This window comes from Perognathus longimembris, chromosome 9 (assembly GCF_023159225.1).
Source record: "Perognathus longimembris pacificus isolate PPM17 chromosome 9, ASM2315922v1, whole genome shotgun sequence".
Taxonomy (NCBI): Eukaryota; Metazoa; Chordata; class Mammalia; order Rodentia; family Heteromyidae; genus Perognathus; species Perognathus longimembris.
The window spans coordinates 10,948,702-10,968,560 of NC_063169.1; the positions used below are offsets into that span (position 1 = coordinate 10,948,702).

The window sequence follows — 19,859 nt, forward strand, 5'->3', positions numbered from 1 at the left end:
TCCCGCTCAAGGCTAGCACTCTGCCACTTGAGCCACAGCGCCGCTTCTGGCCGTTTTCTGTATATGTGGTGCTGGGGAATCGAACCTAGGGCCTCGTGTATCCGAGGCAGGCACTCTTGCCACTAGGCTATATCCCCAGCCCCCTAACACTCTATTTTGATAAAAGTTCAAAACCCATACCCAACCTTGTTCCAAAACCTCTCTGACTGTATTTCCCAGCAAGAACAAATGTAAACTCTGCCTCCGCCACCATACCACCCCCTGGCTGTCCATTCTCTGAGCTGGTAGTGTCTCCAGTCACCCCCACATGCAGTGTGGCATTGTGAGTTCAACCCTCTGCATTTCTGTTCACTTAAGAATAGCTAATGCTGTCAGATTTGCTGATGTGTTTTGGTCACAAATAAGAAAGAATATGATGGCAGTGCTTAGGACAGTGTTGACAGCTGGCAGACACCATAATTGAACTTCTTTGTCTGCTTCATTGAGTGAAAGGAGCAGAGGAACAGTCAGCTCAAAATATATGTGCTAAATATTAAGTGTTTAAAGAGACTCTTAATTTGGAGATTCCCCAGGAACCGGCCCCAAAACCTGAAGCGAACTGATTCGTTTTCACACAAACCTTGCAACATGTCAAAGCATCCATTGCCTTAGAGTTATAGGCTCCTAGAAAAACAGGAGAACTGTGTCTTTCACCATACCTAGGATTGTCTCCAAAGTACACATGCTTTATGTACACAAATGTAAAAATGTTCTATCTATAACAAATCTCTTTTTTAAAAATTATCTGTAAGTAGTTGTGCAAAGAGGGTTCATTCAACAAGTCAATTTATGTGTCCAACCCATCTTAATCAATACCATTTCTTCCATCACTCTCCCCTCTCTATCCCAAGCAACTGTCCTCTCGCCCATCTATCCAACACCACTCACCTGATAAGTTACCTGATTCCATGTACACATGTACATTGAATTTTATGACTGTAGTCACCCATCATTCCTCTCGCCATCTGGTAGTCCTATTTTAACAGTAAGAGAAAAGATTCCCAAACATTTTCAATTGGGTGTTAAGCCGGGTGCCAGTGGCTGACCAGGTAATCCTAGCTACTCAGGACGCTGAGACCTGAGGACCATGATTCAAAGCCAGCTCGAGCAGGAAAATCTGTAAGGCTCTTATCTTCAACAAACTACTCAGAAAAAGCTGGAAGTGGCACTGTGGCTCAAGTGGTAGAGCACTAGCCTTAAGCAAAAGAAGCTCAGGGATAGCGGCAAGGCCCAGAGTTCAAGCCCCAGGACTGGCAAAAATAAAATAAAAATAAAAAATATAGTGTTGACCAAAATAAAAAATGTATATTAGATGTCGAGAGAGAACTCTAAAAGTTGCAGGAAGAGTGAGTCTACCCAAGTGCCATTTAACCCTCTGGAGAGAAAGAGCTCATCTAGTGGCCCAGAAAGACAAAGATACAAGCAACATAATTGCTGTCCACCCAAATATTATCTTCACTTTGGGAATAGATGTATATATTAATATGTAAAAAAGTAATTTTAGCATTTTCTGTTAAAATTTTTTAATGTTTCTTTAACAGGATGATACAATAGCCAAAAGAAGAGCTGAACTTATTTCAGAGAAAGAAAAAAGAAAGAAACTGGAAGTAAGTAAATAAAATAGAGAGTTCCCCCCCCCGCCCCGCCCCGGTGCCAAGCCTGGAGTTTGAACTCAGGGCTTAGGTGCTGTCTCTGAGCCTTTTTGCTCCAGGCTAGCTCTCCCACTTGAACCACAGCTCCATTTCCTTCTTTAAGGTGTTTAATTGGAAATAAGAGTCACATGGACTTTCCTGCCCAGGCTAGCTTTGAACCATGATCCTCAGAACTCAGTCTCTTGTGTAGCTAAGATTACAGCCGTGAGCCACTGGAGCTCAGCTAACACTTATTTTTCTTTTTTACTTTTCTTTTGCTGGTATTAGGGCTTGCACTCAGGGCCTCGGGCTCCTGTTTGGTTCTCTGCTCAAAGCCAGTGCTCTGTCTCTCCTCCACTTCTAGCACTTTGCTAGCTAATTGGAGAAAAGAGTCATTTAGATTTTTCTGCCTGGGCCTCTTAAGTAGCTAAGATTATAGCCATGCGCCACCAGGATCCAGCATGTTTTCTGGTTTGGGGAGGACAGGGTCTTACTACACAACCCAACTTGGGTTCAGAACTTTACATGTAACACAGGCAAACTGGAGCTTGTGATCCTCCTGCCTCGACCTCCCCAGTTCTGGAATGACAGCAGTGTGATGCTGCTCCAGCTAGTCATATGATTAGAACTTAGAAAAGAAAAAGTTGCTGGTGGGTCATACCTGTAATCCTAGCTACTCCAGAGGCTGAGATCTGAGGATCTCGATTCAAAGCCAGCCTGGTTAAAAAAAAAAAAAAAAAAAAAGGCCCTGTAAGACTCTTACCTCTAATTAACCACTCAAAAACCAGAAGTGGCACTGTGCCTCAAAGTGGTAGAGCACTAGCCTTGAGCATAAGGGCCCAGGGACAGCACCCAGGCCCTGAGTTCAAGCCCCACAACTGACCATTAAAAAAAAAGAAAAGACAGAAAGAGAGAGAGAGAAAGGAAGAAAGGGAGGAAGAGAGGGAAGGAGGGAGGGAGGGAGTGAGGGAGGGAGGAAGGAAGGGAGGAAGGGAGGAAAAGAAAAGCTTTCTATCTATCCAGACATCTTCCATTTCTGACATTATTGTTTACTCTTGTAGTGTGATGGGAAACAGAGCTATGGGGAAAAAAATGGGGCCATTTGAACAACTAGCTCTTCTACTGGTAATTGGGGATAGTATTTAAAATTATAGGCACTTGATTACAAAATTAAGGCATGGCTTGACTGGTAGAAGACCCGTCAAGCAAGCATGAGGTCTTGAGTTCAAACCTCTCAGTACCAGCAAAATATAAAAATAAAAATAGGACTGGGGCCAGGAATATGGCCTAGTGGTAAAGTGCTCGCCTGGTATACATGAAGCCCTGGGTTCGATTCTTCAGCACCACATATATAGAAAAAGCAGGAAGTGGTGCTGTGGCTCAAGTGGTAGAGTGGTAGCCTTGAGCAAAAAGAAGCCAGGGACAGTGCTCAAGCCCTGAGCTCAAGCCCCAGGACTGGGAAAAAAAAAATAGGACTGAAACTGGGAAGTAGGCAGAAGAGAAAAAGTAATGAGGTAAGTTAGGTAAGTTCCTCATTATCACTGGCAAGAACTAAATATCACAAGGGTCAACCATGTCTGCCTTTTATGTTTATTTTGTTACTTTCTAAAGAGAGAGGAGGGGGGAAGGGAGGGAGAGAAGGAGGGAGGGGAAGGGAAGGGAAGAAAGAAAAGGAAGGAAGGAAGGAAGGAAAGAAGGAAGGAAGGGAGTTGATTTCTAGCGGGAGGGGGGAGACATAATGATTTGGGGGTTTGAAGTCAAAGTCTCCATATGCTAGGTAGGTACTCTACCCCTTGAGCCACATTCCAGTCTATTTTTTTATGGGGAAATAACCACATTTAAAAATAGAGAAATGGTTGAATCAACTGATACTACAAAAGACTATACAGTGGTTTAAAAAATAATGAAATTATGTGGTAATAGGGGAAAAATATGTTGTTGTTTTTTTAAGGCAAATAGTAAAAAAACAAAATGACCTGAATTGTGCTTAAAATGTAGTTGGTAACAAAACTAGTAAGTTTTTTTTAACTCTTTGAACTACATTAATGTTCCTGAAGACCATCAAAAGTATGTAACACCACAACCCTAGATATAAATAGCACTTGGTATCTGTCTGTGGACTTACTCATAGGATCATGATGGGGTCAGAGTGTGGAGGGTTTTGAAATTCTGCATGCCAGATATTTTAAATCTGGCTCTGTTACCTAATGAATGTTGTCATAGGACATCAACCAATATTTAGTTCCTACATAATCATATTACCGATGATTTGTTAGCTGTGTCATTTGACACATATTTTGTATGTAGTATAAAAAGGAGTATGAGGCTGGGAATATGGTCTAGTGGCAAGAGTGCTTGCCTCATATACATGAAGCCCAGGGTTTGATTCCCCAGCACCACATATGTGGAAAACGGCCAGAAGGGGCGCTGTGGCTCAGGTGGCAGAGTGCTAGCCTTGAGCGGGAAGAAGCCAGGGACGGTGCTCAGGCCCTGAGTTCAAGGCCCAGGACTGGCCAAAAAAAAAAAAAAAGGAGTACGTATCTTCCTTAGGCTGGCCTTAGAGAAGACGATGACCTTAGTGAGGAAGATCTGGACGATGATGAAGAGGATATTGAAAACATTCTTGAAGAGGAGTTTCCAAAAGATGAGGAAGAGACCAGTGAAGAAGAGGAAGAGCAAGAAGCCGACGCTATTGATCGCTTGAAAAATGAACTAGGAGAAAAATTTGAAACAGAAGCAAATAATCTACAAATGATCCAGGTTATGATTTTTCCTCTTTTTCTTAATTTATTTATTTCTTTATCATCAAAGTGATGTACAGAGGGGTTACAGTTTCATATGTGAGGCAGTATGTACATTTCTTATCCGACTTGTAACCTCCTCCCTCATCCCCCTCCCCCGCCTTCTCCCTCCCCCTTTTTCTCCCCCCCCCCGCCATGAGTTGTACAGTTAGTTTACAGCATATGGTTTTTAAGTATTGCTGTTGCATTGGTTTGTCTTTTATCCTTTGTCTCTCCATTATAATTCATAAAATTCACATTTGAGGCTGGGCATCAGTGGTCTCTCACACATGTAATCCTAAATTCTCAGGGATCTGAGTAGCACAGTTGGAATCAGGCCTACGCACACAAATTCATGGGACTATCTGTGATGAACACAAAATGAAATAAGATGTATCTCAAGTGGTAGAGTGTTAGCCTTGAGCCAAAAGCCAAGTGAGAGTTCAAACCCTAGCAGGTACATGTGCGAACACGCACGCACACAAGACCAATTTGACTTCAAGCCTTATTTCCTTGTCACATTTTTTTAAATGCTTATTTTAGACCTTCTTCCTCTTTGTCAGTACCACTTAACAATTATGAAAACAAGCTTGTAAACCAAGAGCAGCACAGAGAGGCCCCACAGGGCCAAAATAAGTTGAGCTGTCAAAACACAGCCACTTACAAACTGAAAATGAGTTGTTTTCTATGCTGAAGTAGTCACCAACAGTGCCTGTGCTGTGATTGAATGACATCGTGTTTTTCCCACCAAACATATCTTTCCAACAGGATGAATTTGAGAAGGTTTTAATACCAATCATTACTGTTAATGGAGCTCGGAAAATCCACATTGTACAATACATATTAAACATGAGGCTGAAGTCCCTGGTGGAGAACCGGGCAAGCATTTTTGAGAAGTGTTATCCAATAACAGGACACCTTGCCGAGAAGATGTTTGCCTATACCTACAAGTATATAAGCTCCTTCGGTTACTGGGATCCTGTAAAGGTAATTTGAGCAAATGCATTTGAAAGCCATGTCCTGTCCTCATTTCTTTGAAAGAAAAATGGTAACATTGTATAGCATCTTAACTAGCTACTAAAATACTTGAGGATTTGAAATAGAATAGTTGAACTTTCATCTTTACCGTTGCTACAATGTAACATGGAACCATCGCCCTTCACACACACCTGAATTTCTTCATATCCTTAACATTTACCCCCAGCCATGAGTTTCAATCCAGCCTATAAGAACCATGATATTCACAATACCACTGACTTATTTTCAGCTGTTCTGGTATAGCTCTTGGGGACAAGGATCTGATTATATATACCATAGTATTTCGTTCCTACTCTGTTAAGTCCAGATGGCTAATGCTTATCTATCTATCTGATGTGGTAAAAAGGGAATCATCACCAATTCAAAGGTGTGAGATTACTTTTCCCATTCCATTGTATATTCCTACCTTAGGCTGCCTTTGGTGGGTAATTTTTTTATTTTTGCTTTCATGACTACTGCCAATATTGGGTGTGAGTGGGAGTTCATGTGTACAAAAATGTGGAAGAGAATCCACTGAACCACTCATCCACAGGAACCCATTTACATTCATCTGATCAGGATGTCGTGACAAAATACCACAGCCAGTATTATTTCACCAATGCAGGTTTATTTTCTCATGCGTAGTTCTGGAGGCTGGAGAGCCAGGTGAAGGGTCCCTCTAGGCTTCTTCCCTGGGTTTGCAGGGAAGTCGCTTCTTACAGGGTTCTTACATGAACACTGAAAGAACCCTGGTGTCTCAACCTGTGTGTGTGTGTGTGTGTGTGTGTGTGTGTGTGTGTGTGTATGTGTGTGTGTGTGTACCAGTCCTGGGGTTTGAACTCAGGGCCTGGGCACTGTCTCTGAGCTTTTCTGCTCAAGGCTATTGCTTTACCACTTTGAGCCACAACACCATTTCTGGCTTTTTGGTAATTAGTTGAAGATAAGAGTCTCACATGTTCCTGCCAGGGCTGGCTTTAAACCATGATCCTCAGATCTTAGTCTCCTAACTAGTCTCCTGAATTATAGGCGTGAGCCACCAACACCCAGCTCATCCTTTTACTATGAGGACACAACCCTCCTAGACTAGAACCTTGTCTTTGTCCTTTTAGCCTTAATTACCTCTTTAAAAGCATGAATGTGAAAAGGGAGACAGGAGGTGGGGACTGTAGAAGGAGAGAGAGCAAAGGGCACTGATCAGGTGATGAAGAGGATTGAAGTATATATGAAGACAGTGTACTGAAATTCAGACACTTTGGAAAAGAGAGGAACAGAAGGAAAAAATGGGAATATAATAGAAGGGTGAACTTGTTCTGTTATGCCAAGTCGCGAGAAGACCACCAAGAAGGCCACCAAGACTCAGATGTTCCAAAATGCAAAAGCAAGGCTTTATTCAGGCGAGCTGCAACTCAGGCCTCGTCCTACCCACCAACACAGCGGAGGCTAGGAGGAAGCCCCGAGCTGCAATTGCACAGGGCTTTTAAAAGCAAAAAACCAAGTTATAGCCATCAGGTGTTCAAGCAAGCAAGATTAGGACACAGGTACAAATCTGATTGGCTCAGGGCTCGAGGCATTCTGGGGGCGGTTAGAGTTAAGCATTCCCAGGTGGTTAGAGTTCTTGACCAGCTGGGCCCTAATAAGCTTGTCCTGGGTTTGCTCACAGGGCCTGCTTATCTCAGGTTCACGTGGTAAAGTGGGGCCTGACTTCAAAATGGCTTTAGTCTGGCTCTTCAGTTCAACATATAGTGTATGCATGTCTGAAACTATCACAGTATTATTCATGTATGCTGTTCTAAAATAAAATAATATTAAAGCCCTGTCTCCAAATAATAGCCATTTGGGAAAGTAGGGCTTCAAGGTATACACTGTAAGAAAAAAAACGCAATCTATACCACCACTCTAGGGATGGATCTATGTGTGAGGACAGACTAGCCTATGAAAAAAATACAACTATTTACAGTCCCTGACTGAAGCATTCACTAACCCAAATCTAAAGCCAGGGGAAAGGATGCAGAACTGTATTTGTTATGGCCAAAAAGCCAGTTAGGAAAAGTTACCCTGATTGCATCTGTATATGAATAATTCATACTTTTGCATAGTAATATTTATGAATTGCTTTACTTATAAGAAAAGGTTTATTATTTTACAATTTTTTTTCAAATCTGTTTGGAGTAAATGCTGTGTAAATTAAAAGCAACTTACAAATTGAATTGTGTTGCAGCTAAGTGAAGGAGATACAATCAAACCAGTAGGAAATTCATCGAATCTAAGTTATCCTATAATCCATCGGCAGTATATTTATTTTTTATCTAGTAAGGAAACTAAAGAAAAATTTATGAAGAATCCAATCAAATATATCCGGCAACCTAAACCAAAGCCCACCGTGCCTATTAGGATTATGATTGTAGGGCCTCCGAAATCTGGCAAAACCACAGGTGAGCATGTTTTCATCTATGTCTTTCTTGAATATGAGACTACCTCCTAAAACCCAGCATCACTTCTCCAGGAAATTGACTGGCAAGACTGAGATGGAAAAGCAATCACCATTAGACAGACCAATAACCACTGAAGAAAAGCTTGTTAGTGATCTTTCCATTACTATATTGAAATACCTGAGACAATGAGAGAGAGAGAGAGAGAGAGAGAGAGAGAGAGAGAGAGAGAGAGCGCTGTAATCCTGCCTACTTAGGAAGCTGATATCTGAAGATTGTGGTTTGAAGCCAGCCTGGCCAGGAAAGTCTGTGAGACTCTTATCTCCAATAAGTTACCAAAAAAAAATTCAAAAGTAGAGCTGTAGCTTAAGTGGTAGAAAGCTAGTGTTGAGCAAAAGAAGCTAAGAGACAGCACCCAGGCCCTGAGTTCAAGCCCTAGGACTGGAGACAGAGAGAGAGAGAGAGAGAGAGACTTTGGCACATTTTTTAAGTTTTCAGTTCACGGTCAGCTGGTCTAATTGCCCTTGGGCCTGTGGCTAGGCAGCAAGTCGTGTAAAGGAATGCATGGCTGAAGACAGCTCTGTACCTCATGGGGAGGAGGGAGGAGAAAAAACGAGAGAGAGAGAGAGAGAGAGAGAGAGAGAAACCAGGTCCCACAATCCCCTTCAAAAGCATGTCCTAGTGATCTGAAACCTCCCACTAGGCTCTGCCCCTCCTCTTAAAGGCTCTTCTCCTCCTAGTAGCACCAATAACTGCGACTAGGCCCTCCACATAGAGGAGCCTCAATCCAGACCAAAACTGTCACGTAGCAAGAAAGCAGCCAGAAACAAACCCAACTACAAAACAGCCCAGGATCCGGTGATTTTAAAGAAAATGTATAGCAAACTTTCAAAGAACTAAAGCAAAAGGGTTTTTTGTTCTTCTTCTTGTGGTTGTTGTTTTTAGTTTTCCATAGCAGGAGAAAACAGAGTCAGATTCCTAATTCATTCTTTCTTTTCTTTTCTTTTCTTTTTTTTTTTTTTTTACTATGGGATGTAGTCTTCACAGTCAAAAAGGAATAAAGACTACGGATCCATTTTATTGTTATTATGTACAGTAATTGTGTAAATTATGGTTTTCCCTGTGGCACATCCATACGTATATATCGTGCTTGGAGCGTGACCACTCTCCCTTCCACTCTCTTTTATCCTCCCCTCTCTTCTAGATTCCTAGGTCCTTTGCTCCGTATTAGAAGTCTGCCTTCTACTTTTGAGAGAGGCTTACTATTGATGGCACTCACCAGAGCCTGAAAGTCACAGGTGAATATGCAAAATGAAAAATAAAAGTTGTTTTATGTTTTTCAGTTGCCAAAAAACTTGTAAGCGAGTATGGCTTAAGACGTTTGTCAATGGGAGAAGCTTTGCGTGGCGTGTTAAACAACTTCCCCCACACAGAGCTGGCCCTTATGTTAAATTGGCATCTTCATAAAGGAATGACAGCCCCCGATGAACTGGCTATTGAAGCCTTAGACATTTCCATGATGGAAAGCACATGTAACACTGCAGGGTAAGTGAGTGGGGTAGAAGGAGGCAAAGACGAGAGAGAGTAGAAGGGAGAGTGGTCACACAACAAGCAGTCAAGAAGTTGCTCTTCTAAAGGATTCACTCGGGGCTGGGGATTTAGCTCAGTGGAAGAGCCCTTGCCTGGCAAGTGCAAGGCCCTGAGTTCTGGCCTCACTCTGGGGGGAAAAAAAAGCTATAAAAGAACAAAAACAAGGCACCTACAGGCTTTACTCTGCTTCTCAAATTTGGAGCACCTTCAAATTTTATTTTTCTGTCAAGGTAAAAATTGGCTTGAATATTCTCATGACAGAGAAGCCAGTGAGCCCTATCACTCCTTGTGGCAACCCTGAGTCGAATTAAAGCTTCTAGGCCACAGGGGGGCCACTGCGGTTCCACACCCAGTAGCACTCCCCAGCGCCCTTTAGGATTTGGAGGAACAGAGCCCTCACTTGCTTAGCTGGCTGCTCTACTCTGGCCCAGATCTCTACACAGGGAGCAATGTCCTTCCCTTATGGCTACATCTGGACAACAGAGCTACATGCTCAGGCTTTCTTCATTTACCCCTCCACTGCTTGATCATTGCTCCTTCAGCACAGCCACTGGCCAAGGCCACTAGGAAAAGCTTTCCCCGGGGAGGCCTACCACTGAGCCCTTGAGCCCAAATAACTGGCCTAGAATCCCCTGGTTTAATGAAGATTATTGTAGCCAGGCACTGGTGGTTTATGCTGGAATCCTAGCTACTCAGAAGGCTGAGATCTGAGAACTGCAGTTCAAAGGCAGCCCAGGAAGGAAGGTCTATGAGACTCTTATCTCCAATTAACCACCAAAAAGTGCAGCTGTGGCTCAAGTGGTAGAGCACTAACCTTGGGCAAAAAAGCTCAAGGACATTGCCCAGGCCCTGAGTTCAAGCCCCACAACAGACCAAAAAAAAAAAAAAAGGAAAGAAAGAAAGATGGACTGATTATGGAATATAGAAGAGGATGAGAGAAAAAAAATTGTTTTTATCTTTCTCTTTCTTAGTGTTGTCATTGATGGGTACCCTGTAACTGCATATCAAATGAAGCTCTTAGAAAACAGATCAATCATTCCCATGATCATCTTTGAACTCAATGTGCCTTCCAAGGAGATTTTCAAAAGACTGATCTTGGATAGAAGGAATGAGCAAAGGTAATGCATGACAAAAACATTGACAAAAGGCTGAGCACTACTGATCTAAGGCACATGTTTAACAACCTTTCTTATTCTTCTGTTTCCCTATTAGCTTGCCTTATCCATTGCACAATAGTGCACAGATTATAGCTGTCAAGAATGCCATGTACCACAAAAATATTACTGAGATTAGGAAATATTACCAAAAACAGCATCAGAACTGGTATGTGATTGATGGCTTTCACAATAAGTGGTGGGTATGGAATGAAGTCATTAAGAACATTCAGATGGTGAATAAACACATGCAGACATACATGGAAAGAATAAAAGAAGGTAAGAAAATATTTGAAAAGTAAAATCAAATGAATTTATCTGGCCTATATTACCACAATTCATTAAATTTGAATGACTTTAATTCATATTTTAAATAATAATACTAACCAATTATCATGATGCTGTGAATGTTTGTATACCCTCTACACGCCATATGCCAAAACCTAAACTACGTGCAATAGTGTTAAAGAGTGAGTTCTTACCTGTAATCCTAACTACTTAGGAGACTGAGATTTGAGGATCATGGTTTAAAGCCAGCCTAAGCAGGAAAGTTCATGAGATTCTTATCTCCACAGGTAGATAGACGACAGACAGACAGATAGAGATAGATAGATAGACAGATAGATAATTATTTTACTAGTTATATAACAATATATGTTATAATAATAGTTGTATGTTAATAACAGGAATATATAATCTCCACATATATAATAGTTACATGTTAATAACAGGAAAAGCTGCCTGCATCAACAAGTTATGTATCACCCCTCAAGAGCTGGTTTCTCGCCTGGGAGAATTTGGACAGTACTGCCCTGTCAGCCTGGGAGAATCGAATGAGTTATTTGATTGCTCTGAGACTGACTCCTTGGAATTTGCTGCAGAATTCAGAGGGCACTATTATAAAATGAGTTCCAAGGAAAAACTAAATGTAAGTTTGCTTCTAACTCCAACTATTTACTAAGTAAAGAAAATGCCTTATCTTGCTTGAAAGTCATCAGATATCAGGGGTTGTCAGACCTGGGAACTCCCAGCAACCTCTAGGAGCCCATTACTGCAACCTGTGACTCTGGCCAATGAAAAACCCAAAGATGGTCCTGAGACTCCATCTTAGAGCACGTATTGAAACGTAGCACAAGTCCTTGGTTAGTGATGAACCTTCGGCCTCAGCTAGCCTATCACATTGGGAGAGTCTCACACAAAGTGGGTGCTGCGCCTGAAGAGCTCAGCCTACAAGAGGCAGCCAAAGGATTCCATTCTGAATTCAGGCTACAGAAAGAAGGTGAGAGCTGATCAGTGTCCTGTGCTTTTTTTTTCCTATTGCTAGAACTTCCTAGATAACTTTATATACGTGTCCCTTAATATTCATGGAAGATTGGATCTAGTATTCCCCATTGAAGGCCAACCAAATCCATGGATGCTCAAATCTCATGTAGAATGAAGAAGTCCTGTTTGCATACAACCTGTGCATGTCCCCCCATATATTTTAAGTCATCTCTAGATTACATAAGTAATGACTGATACAATGTAAATGTCAGTCAAATGTTGTTATACTATATTATTTAGGGAAAATAAAAGGAAACATCTATACATGTTCAGTTCAAAACCAGTTTTGTTTTCTACATATTTTTAATTGGACTTGTTTAAATCCTAGGATATAAAACCCACTGATATGAAGGGACAACTGTTTATGTCCACAGATATAGAAGGTTAATAGTAGTCCTGTTCAGTAAACTAAAAATACAGCTTTACTCTGATGTTATGATGTCCATAAGTGGATAATATAAAATAGGCAATAGCAAAAACTAGTCACAGATGCTTCTGAGCATTCTCCAAAGAATTAGAAATTTTTTACTTCTTTATTAAAGGATCTTCTTACTTGTTAGTAATCACAGAATTTTAAAACTAGAAGTGAGGGCTTCTAGAGTGAGGTGTGATGACTCACACCTGTAATCTTAGCCACTCAGGAGGCTGAGATCTGAAGATTGAGGTTTAAAGTCAGCCTGGGCAGAAAAGTCACACATACCACCACCACCACCACCACCACCACCAACAACAACAACAACAACAACAACAACAAAACTAGAAGTGTCCTTAAAGGTGATATATCTGATCCACTCCCTCCATTATACAAAGTGGTCACTGATGGCGTGCTGGAGAAGCTAACTCACCTGTCACAGAGTGAGTTCATGCAACCAGTTAGTGCTACCGTGGGTCAGGAAGATGGGCTAGCAAGTGACTATGCACTTGCCAGTGCCAGTCACATAGTAGAAGCTCAGCAAATCATTTTTGAATGAATGAATGGGCTAGACAAAAAACTGCCTCTCAGAGAAGTTACTACAGTGTGGGGAGCCGTCCTCAGACAATTTGAAATTCAGAACATTGCTGTTGAAATGGGGGAAAGAAACAGGAGAAGCCCTGTGAAATTTTGATGGGCATAGTATTGCTGCTTCCAATGGTCTAGCTCTTGTGGCTCTCTTTTCACAGAAATTTTTGGAGAACCCGGAATTATACGTGCCTCCTTTAGCACCTCACCCACTCCTATCTGAGGACATGATCCCCAAAAGACTGACAGTGGCGGAGCTAAAGAGTCGGTTCCCAAAGTGTGCAGAGCTCCAGGGCTACTGTCCAGTGACCTATAAGGATGGGAAACAAAGGTAAGTCCTCGCCCTTGCCTACGCACAGAGTGATAACCCCACTCAGAAGGAGAGCTTCGTGCCACAAGCCTAATGTGCTCGTTTCCTGGGGAAACGTTTCTTCCTTGAGCTGCACAGGCAGGAAAACTAAACTTTGTTGACATTTTGCTTACCTGCTTCTCCATGTGACTTACACATTAGGAGGTTTTGTTTTGTTTTTGGCCTTTCAGATATGAAGCCCTAGTACCTGGTACCAACGAGTATGCTGTAGAATATCAAGGGCATATATACATTTGTGAGAGCGAAGAAAAACTTCAGAAATTTTTGAGGTGAGATTAGGAGATCATAGCTATTTATAGAGTATTCTCTGTATTCCATGTACAATGCTGGGAACTTAGGGAGAGGAGGACTGTGACATATACATGTATAGATAGATATACATATGCATATACATATACATACAGTAGTGAAGGACTGGTCCTGTGGTCCCAAAGCCCAGGGCTTGGAGGTACTGTAGACTTACCTGACCACAACAAAATGTGATGGGCTTCCAGGATGAGGAAATGCTAGGAGCTCTGGGAAAGTGCAGCAGGAAGCCATGACTGAATTGTCCAAATGAGGATAAGAGGGGCAGATTCCAAACAGAGGGATCTGCAACCAACTTGGCCCTGAAGATTAAGGAACTGCAAGAAGTTCAGCCTGGCTGGATGTGATAGGAAGAGGGTGAACCAGCAGAGGTGAGACTGGAGGGGGTGAGCAGAGATAGAGCGTGGAAGGTCAGTAATACCACTCTACTGGCTCTTGGACTTAACCATCCAGGCAGGACAAGTACACTGCCTGGGTGTAGTTAGGTCAGTGGTAGAATCGAGTTTGCTGAGAAGGGGTGATGAGAATGGGTTGAGAGGAGGGATACCACTGACAAGCTGGTAGACTGCTCCTGCTGTCCACAGGGGAGTTTAGCGAGGTGGAGGCAGAGGGGAGAGAGGACAGGAACATCAGACCTACAGACTTCTGATTTGTCAGGGCCACCTGCCAGAATGAAGGTGTTAGCAGGTAGTCTTGGCAGAAGCAGTTAAGTACACTGGGGCAGGCTTGGAGCAGTAAACCAGACAGGAGACGAAGACCTTTCCTTTGGCCCAGAGATTACACACATAGATGTCTGAGGGCCAGGAGGGGAAAAAGCTTGGATGTAGAACTGAAGTGATAGGGACCCCACCAGCAGGGCTTACAAGAATTTAGAAATGGTTAAACATTTCTTTAAACTTCCTAGGTTTTAAACATGCATAAGTGATTCAATTTCACCAAAAAAAAAAAAATACCATAAGGACCAAAGGGCACCAGCAGGGAGCCGTTGGGCAGTGGCTTGGGATTGCCAGTGAGGCTCCGTGTTTCAAACTTAATTGTACAAAGGGCAGAACTGTTGGTTGCTAGAAGGGATACAAGGAGGAAGAAGGTGGATTCTTCTTCTTGTTTAAGGGCGAATTGTGGTCAGGTTTAAATGTAGAGGCATGAGAGGAATCCAGGAAAGTAGGAAAGGCCCAAGATCCTAGGAAAGAGAAAGTGCTATGGTAAAACTGCTGGAGAAAGGGGGCAGTGAAGACCCAAAGTATGGGCAGGGAGAGTCTTAGATGGGAGAGGAGTGTGTGTGTGTGTGTGTGTGTGTGTGTGTGTGTGTGTGTGTGTGGTCCTGCTTGTGATGGCAGCTGAGGGAGGACGTTCCATCCACCTGCCTTAGAGATAGCAATACTCAGAGAGTTTGAATTTCAAGAATAAAGAAAGATTTAGGGGGCTGGGAATGTGGCTTGGCAGTGGACTGCTTGCCTAGCATGCAGGAGGCCCAGGGTTCAATTTCTCCATATCATATAAATAAAATCTTTTTTTTTGTTTTTTTGGCCAGTCCTGGGCCTTGGGCTCAGGGCCTGAGCACTGTCCCTGGCTTCTTCCCGCTCAAGGCTAGCACTCTGCCACTTGAGCCACAGCGCCACTTCTGGCCGTTTTCTGTATATGTGGTGCTGGGGAACTGAACCTAGGGCCTCGTGTATCTGAGGCAGGCACTCTTGCCACTAGGCTATATCCCCAGCCCAAATAAAATCTTTTTTAAAGAAAAACTTAATCAGGTATGCTGGAGCATTCTAGTAATCTCATCACTTGCAGAGACTGAGGCAGGAGGATAGAAAGTTTGAAGCTAGCCTGGGCTACAGAGTGAGCTCTTGTCTTTAAAAAAGCTATCCCCCACCCCCCAAAACAGTTTTTTATAGTTGCTGTAAAAAAAAAATAAGAAAACAATTAAACTGCATGCTGGTGGCTCAAGCCTGTAATCCTGTCTACTCAGGGGTCTGAGACCTGAAGTCACCCAGGACAGGAAAGTCTTCAAGACTCTTACCTCCAAATAACCAGTAAAAGGCTGGGAAAGTGGAGCTGTGGCTTAAGTACTAAAGAGCTAAGGGACAGTGCTCAGGCCATAAGTACACGCCCTAGTGCACGTGAGTGCGCGTACGTGCGCACGCGCACTCACACACACACGCAGAGTCAGAAACAGAAAGACAGAGAAACAAAGAAAACAAGAACAGATAAGCAGGGATTGGGGGATCCAAGAAAAATGGGTGGCTATGAGCTTCAAGGAACCCCAGTAGTCCTTCTCACTTATACCGCTTTCTCCAATGCTGAGAAAGAAGTAGTGAGCTTCGTTATTTGTGTATGTATATTCCCATTCCTATACATGCAGAATGAGTCCATTTGTGAGCATCCAGCTAACAAATTCTGTGTTCTTAGGTCACCAATGAACTACTGGGATCAGAAGCTTCCACAGAAACTTCCTCCATTAAAGGAACCCATATCCCTTACTAGTCTTCCTTTGCCTGGATATCTGGAACAGGTTTAGTTGCACGATTTTCTATAATACACACTATAAGAAAATTGTGGTATCTTTAAAATCGTTTTTACTATGGTAACAGTGAAGTTCAAGGTAGAGTTTTAAGCTGTAAATCCACTCTTCACCTACTTTGTTTATGAGAAGTTGTTAAACCATGTGAACAGCTCCAACCAACTTCCATAGCTAATTCCTAAGCATTTACACTAAAAAAGAGATTATAGATTGAAAGTAGATCGCTGCAAAATTATTTATATTTGACTTGAATGTGTAATTTGGTTCCCTTTGTAAAAACTCTGGGGGTATGTAAAAATGTTCATAATTTAAAGCATGCAGCCGCCATCTCTGAGAGGTTCACTCACTGCTCAAGAGTTGAACTGCAGGGGCTGGGGATATAGCCTAGTGGCAAGAGAGCTTGCCTCCTATACATGAGGCCCTGGGTTCAATTCCCCAGTACCACATATACAGAAAACGGCCAGAAGTGGCATTGTGGCTCAAGTGGCAGAGTGCTAGCCATGAGCGAAAGGAAGCCAGGGACAGTGCTCAGGCCCTGAGTCCAAGGCCCAGGACTGGCCAAAAAAAAAAGAGTTGAACTGCAGGACCAGGACAGGTAGGACACAAAACCCTCGTCCCAAATCCAGATAAAGCTATCTAACCAAGTCACATCCCATTTATCTGAATCTACCTCTTTTTTAAGATAGTAAACCGTAGGCCAAGCCATAGTTACTTAGGAGACAGAAATCAGGAGGAAGGTGGTGGTTCAAAGCCAGCTCAGTCAAAAAGTTAGAGAGACTTCAGCTCAGTGAACAAACCAAGCATGGAACTTCACGCCTATGGTCCTAGCTATGAGAAGATTGTGGTGAGAGAATAGAGGTCCGAGGACAGTTTATACAAGAAAGGTGAGACCTAACCTGAGACATAAACTAAAGCAAAAAAGGCTTGAGTTATTGTTCAAGTGGTAGAGCACCTGCGTAGCAAGTGCTAGGCCCTGAGTTTAGACCCCAGTACTACCAAAGAGACTTATCAGTTGCCAACTTCTATTTTTAAACTTTTTTTCATTTTTACAAAATTAATGCCTAAAGAATAATTTTACACCTTTGTCCCAAACCACCTTGTCTTTTTCCGATTGCCTAGAAAGTTAGCTGTCAGTCTGGTTTAATATCAAAATGCCAAATGGAAGGTACCAAGCCACATTTTATCAGGACAGAGCCTCACCTTCTCCTTTGCTCTGAGCTCTTGTCTGTAGTAGGCTGTGGGTTCCTTGTCAGGTGGCCAAGGATGCTTAGAAATGGAGACAGGCTGCCTCATCCCGACAACAGGAAGCTAAGAAGAGCCAAAACAACTCAAAGCCCAGCCATCCCCTCTTATCTTTTTTTGATGTTTTGTCATGAATATGTCAGACACACAAAAATAGACAGTGACATAATGAAGCCCAGATGTCTATCCATCATCCAGCTGACACTAAGCCAAGCTGCTTTCATTTTTCCTAATCAAATGTAGTTTATATTTATTAACTGTTAGCCACATGGCCATCTAACTACTTTTCTAAGCCACATCCCTAACTCTGTTTGAGGCAAAGAAATCAAACTCAGATATACATATGACTTAAATTGTTCCCTACCTGCAGGGTATTGCAACTTCTCTAATAAAAGCAATGAACGCAGTGGGATGCCTGAAGCCCAAGTTCCCTTTCTTAAGTATAAGGAGATCTGCACTACTCTATATAGCATTTCACCTCAAAGGTATGCCTTTTTCATGCTCTGTTACTCAGAACTCAGTTCACACTGGTCATAGTGTGATAAACTGGGTTGTTAACCTGGGTTGCTGATTTGGTTGGAGAGAGAGAGAGAGAGAGAGAGTGAGAGAGAGAGAGTGTACATGCATGTGCATGCTCACCAAATATAATACAGGACAAGTGATTCAATGAATATTTCAAAACCAAGTTGCTAATATGTTGTTTGTCAGTAATGGGGTATGAATTTAGGACTTTGCACGTAAGCCACATTTTAACTTCAGTTATTTTTCAGATAGGGTCTCCAGCTTTTGCCCTAGGCCAGCCTCATTTTGATTCTCCTATCTCGGCCTTCCAAGCAGTTGAAGTGTGAACCAACACAGTTCTTTGATAAAGGTTCTCGTTAACTTTTTGCCCAGACTGTCCTGCTTCTCCCTCTCTCTACCTCCCACTAGCTGGGATTATAGTATGAGCTGTGCCTTTCTGAGGGTCTGTTTTAAAAGTATAGACTAAGGACGTGGGCATGGCAAGCCCCAATTCCACAAAAATAGATGGATGGACAGATGGATGGATCAATCAATCGATCGATCCAGGGAGTATAACAAATATAGTCAGCTTTCAATAATCTATGCTATAGCAAAAGATGACTACAAGCAATTTATGGTCAAATCTTATCTGAGATTTAGATATCTTCTCGGCCATAGCTGTGCAGTTCAATCACATAGTCATTCTTTTTTTTTTTTTTTTGGTTTAATGACTCACTAATGTATAAGAAACTAATCACAGTTTGGTGAAATTTGCTACAGCATTTAATCCCAAAAGTTCTGAATATATAAGAAAAAAGTATAAGAAGAAGATGGAGCAGTTTATGGAGAGATGTGAACTCATAACGTACCTGGGTGCCAAGATGACCAGAAAATACAAGGAACCTCAGTTTAGAGCCATTGACTTTGATCATAAATTACAGACCTTTCTCTCTCTCAGAAATATAGACCCAGTTACTGGCTAGTTTGCTTATGTTACTACAATGTGAATCTCAAGAGTTATACCCAAATTGGGTACAACTTGAGAGAGGCAGATTTGAAAACCTGACCTTCAACCAAGTGCATCATCTCTCCTGGGTCAGATTCCTAAATTGCCAGACTTCAAATGGACGCAAATGTTTACCAGCCAGGGAAGTGTAGTAAAGAGAAATTGTAAAACAATATTCATGTGTACTGCTCTTTGTCTGAACTTTGAAGCTTTAACAAAATAGGTATTGCAATTAGAATTCCATTTTGGCTATTTAAGTAACTTGCTTAAAAATCTATGACCTGTTTTCCTTTTTAACATTTTCAGTAGAACATTCAGCCTCTGTTAAACAAAATTACTGATTGTCAGAAGGCTTTGAGAAATAAGATCAACATTGATATAAATGAAATAGAAATATTGGTTAGTTTTTTTATAAATTGTAATTTTAAAACCAAAACAACATTTTCCCAACAAAATAAATGAATCTTGAATTAACTGGCTGTGTCCTTTCCTTTCCTAAGTATTCACTGAAGCATGCTGTCTACATTATGTTATAGCCAGAAATTATCTGGGGTTTTCAAAACACAATCCTCAGACCTCAGCTTCCTGATTAGCTGGGATTGCAGGCATTAGCCTATCACAAGTGCCTAGCTGACTAAGAACTTTTTGGTCCCACTAGTTCCTCCACACTCTTTGCAATTATACTATCAATTTCTATCCACTGAATGGCAATATACATAACTAAATCTGAAAATATCACTACCCTTAAAACTATTACTGATAGCCAGGTTCCCTTGTAAGTGGCATTTCATTCAAGATGCTTGAACTAATACACACACACACACACACACACACACACACACACACACACACACAGTTTTTTGGGTTTTGTTTTTGCCAGTCCCAGGGCTTGAACTCAGGGCCTGGGCACTGTCCTTGAGCTTCTTTTGCTCAAGGCTAGCACTCTACCACTC

The 19,859-nt window shown here is 42.0% G+C and overlaps 1 protein-coding gene across 1 annotated transcript in view; it reads left to right on the plus strand.

Moving 5' to 3' along the window:
• The window catches only part of Ak9 (adenylate kinase 9), an 82,353-nt gene extending 63,470 nt beyond the window's left edge, over positions 1 to 18,883 (plus strand). Inside the window, exons 28-40 of the mRNA XM_048354519.1 lie at positions 1,581 to 1,646; positions 4,221 to 4,430; positions 5,219 to 5,437; positions 7,686 to 7,899; positions 9,240 to 9,441; positions 10,458 to 10,604; positions 10,699 to 10,919; positions 11,372 to 11,568; positions 13,125 to 13,294; positions 13,504 to 13,602; positions 16,046 to 16,148; positions 17,770 to 17,884; positions 18,681 to 18,883. Coding sequence (XP_048210476.1) covers positions 1,581 to 1,646; positions 4,221 to 4,430; positions 5,219 to 5,437; positions 7,686 to 7,899; positions 9,240 to 9,441; positions 10,458 to 10,604; positions 10,699 to 10,919; positions 11,372 to 11,568; positions 13,125 to 13,294; positions 13,504 to 13,602; positions 16,046 to 16,148; positions 17,770 to 17,884; positions 18,681 to 18,883 — 2,166 coding nt within the window. The remainder of the gene's footprint in view (positions 1 to 1,580; positions 1,647 to 4,220; positions 4,431 to 5,218; positions 5,438 to 7,685; positions 7,900 to 9,239; positions 9,442 to 10,457; positions 10,605 to 10,698; positions 10,920 to 11,371; positions 11,569 to 13,124; positions 13,295 to 13,503; positions 13,603 to 16,045; positions 16,149 to 17,769; positions 17,885 to 18,680) is intronic.
• The last annotated feature ends 976 nt before the right edge of the window (positions 18,884 to 19,859 follow it).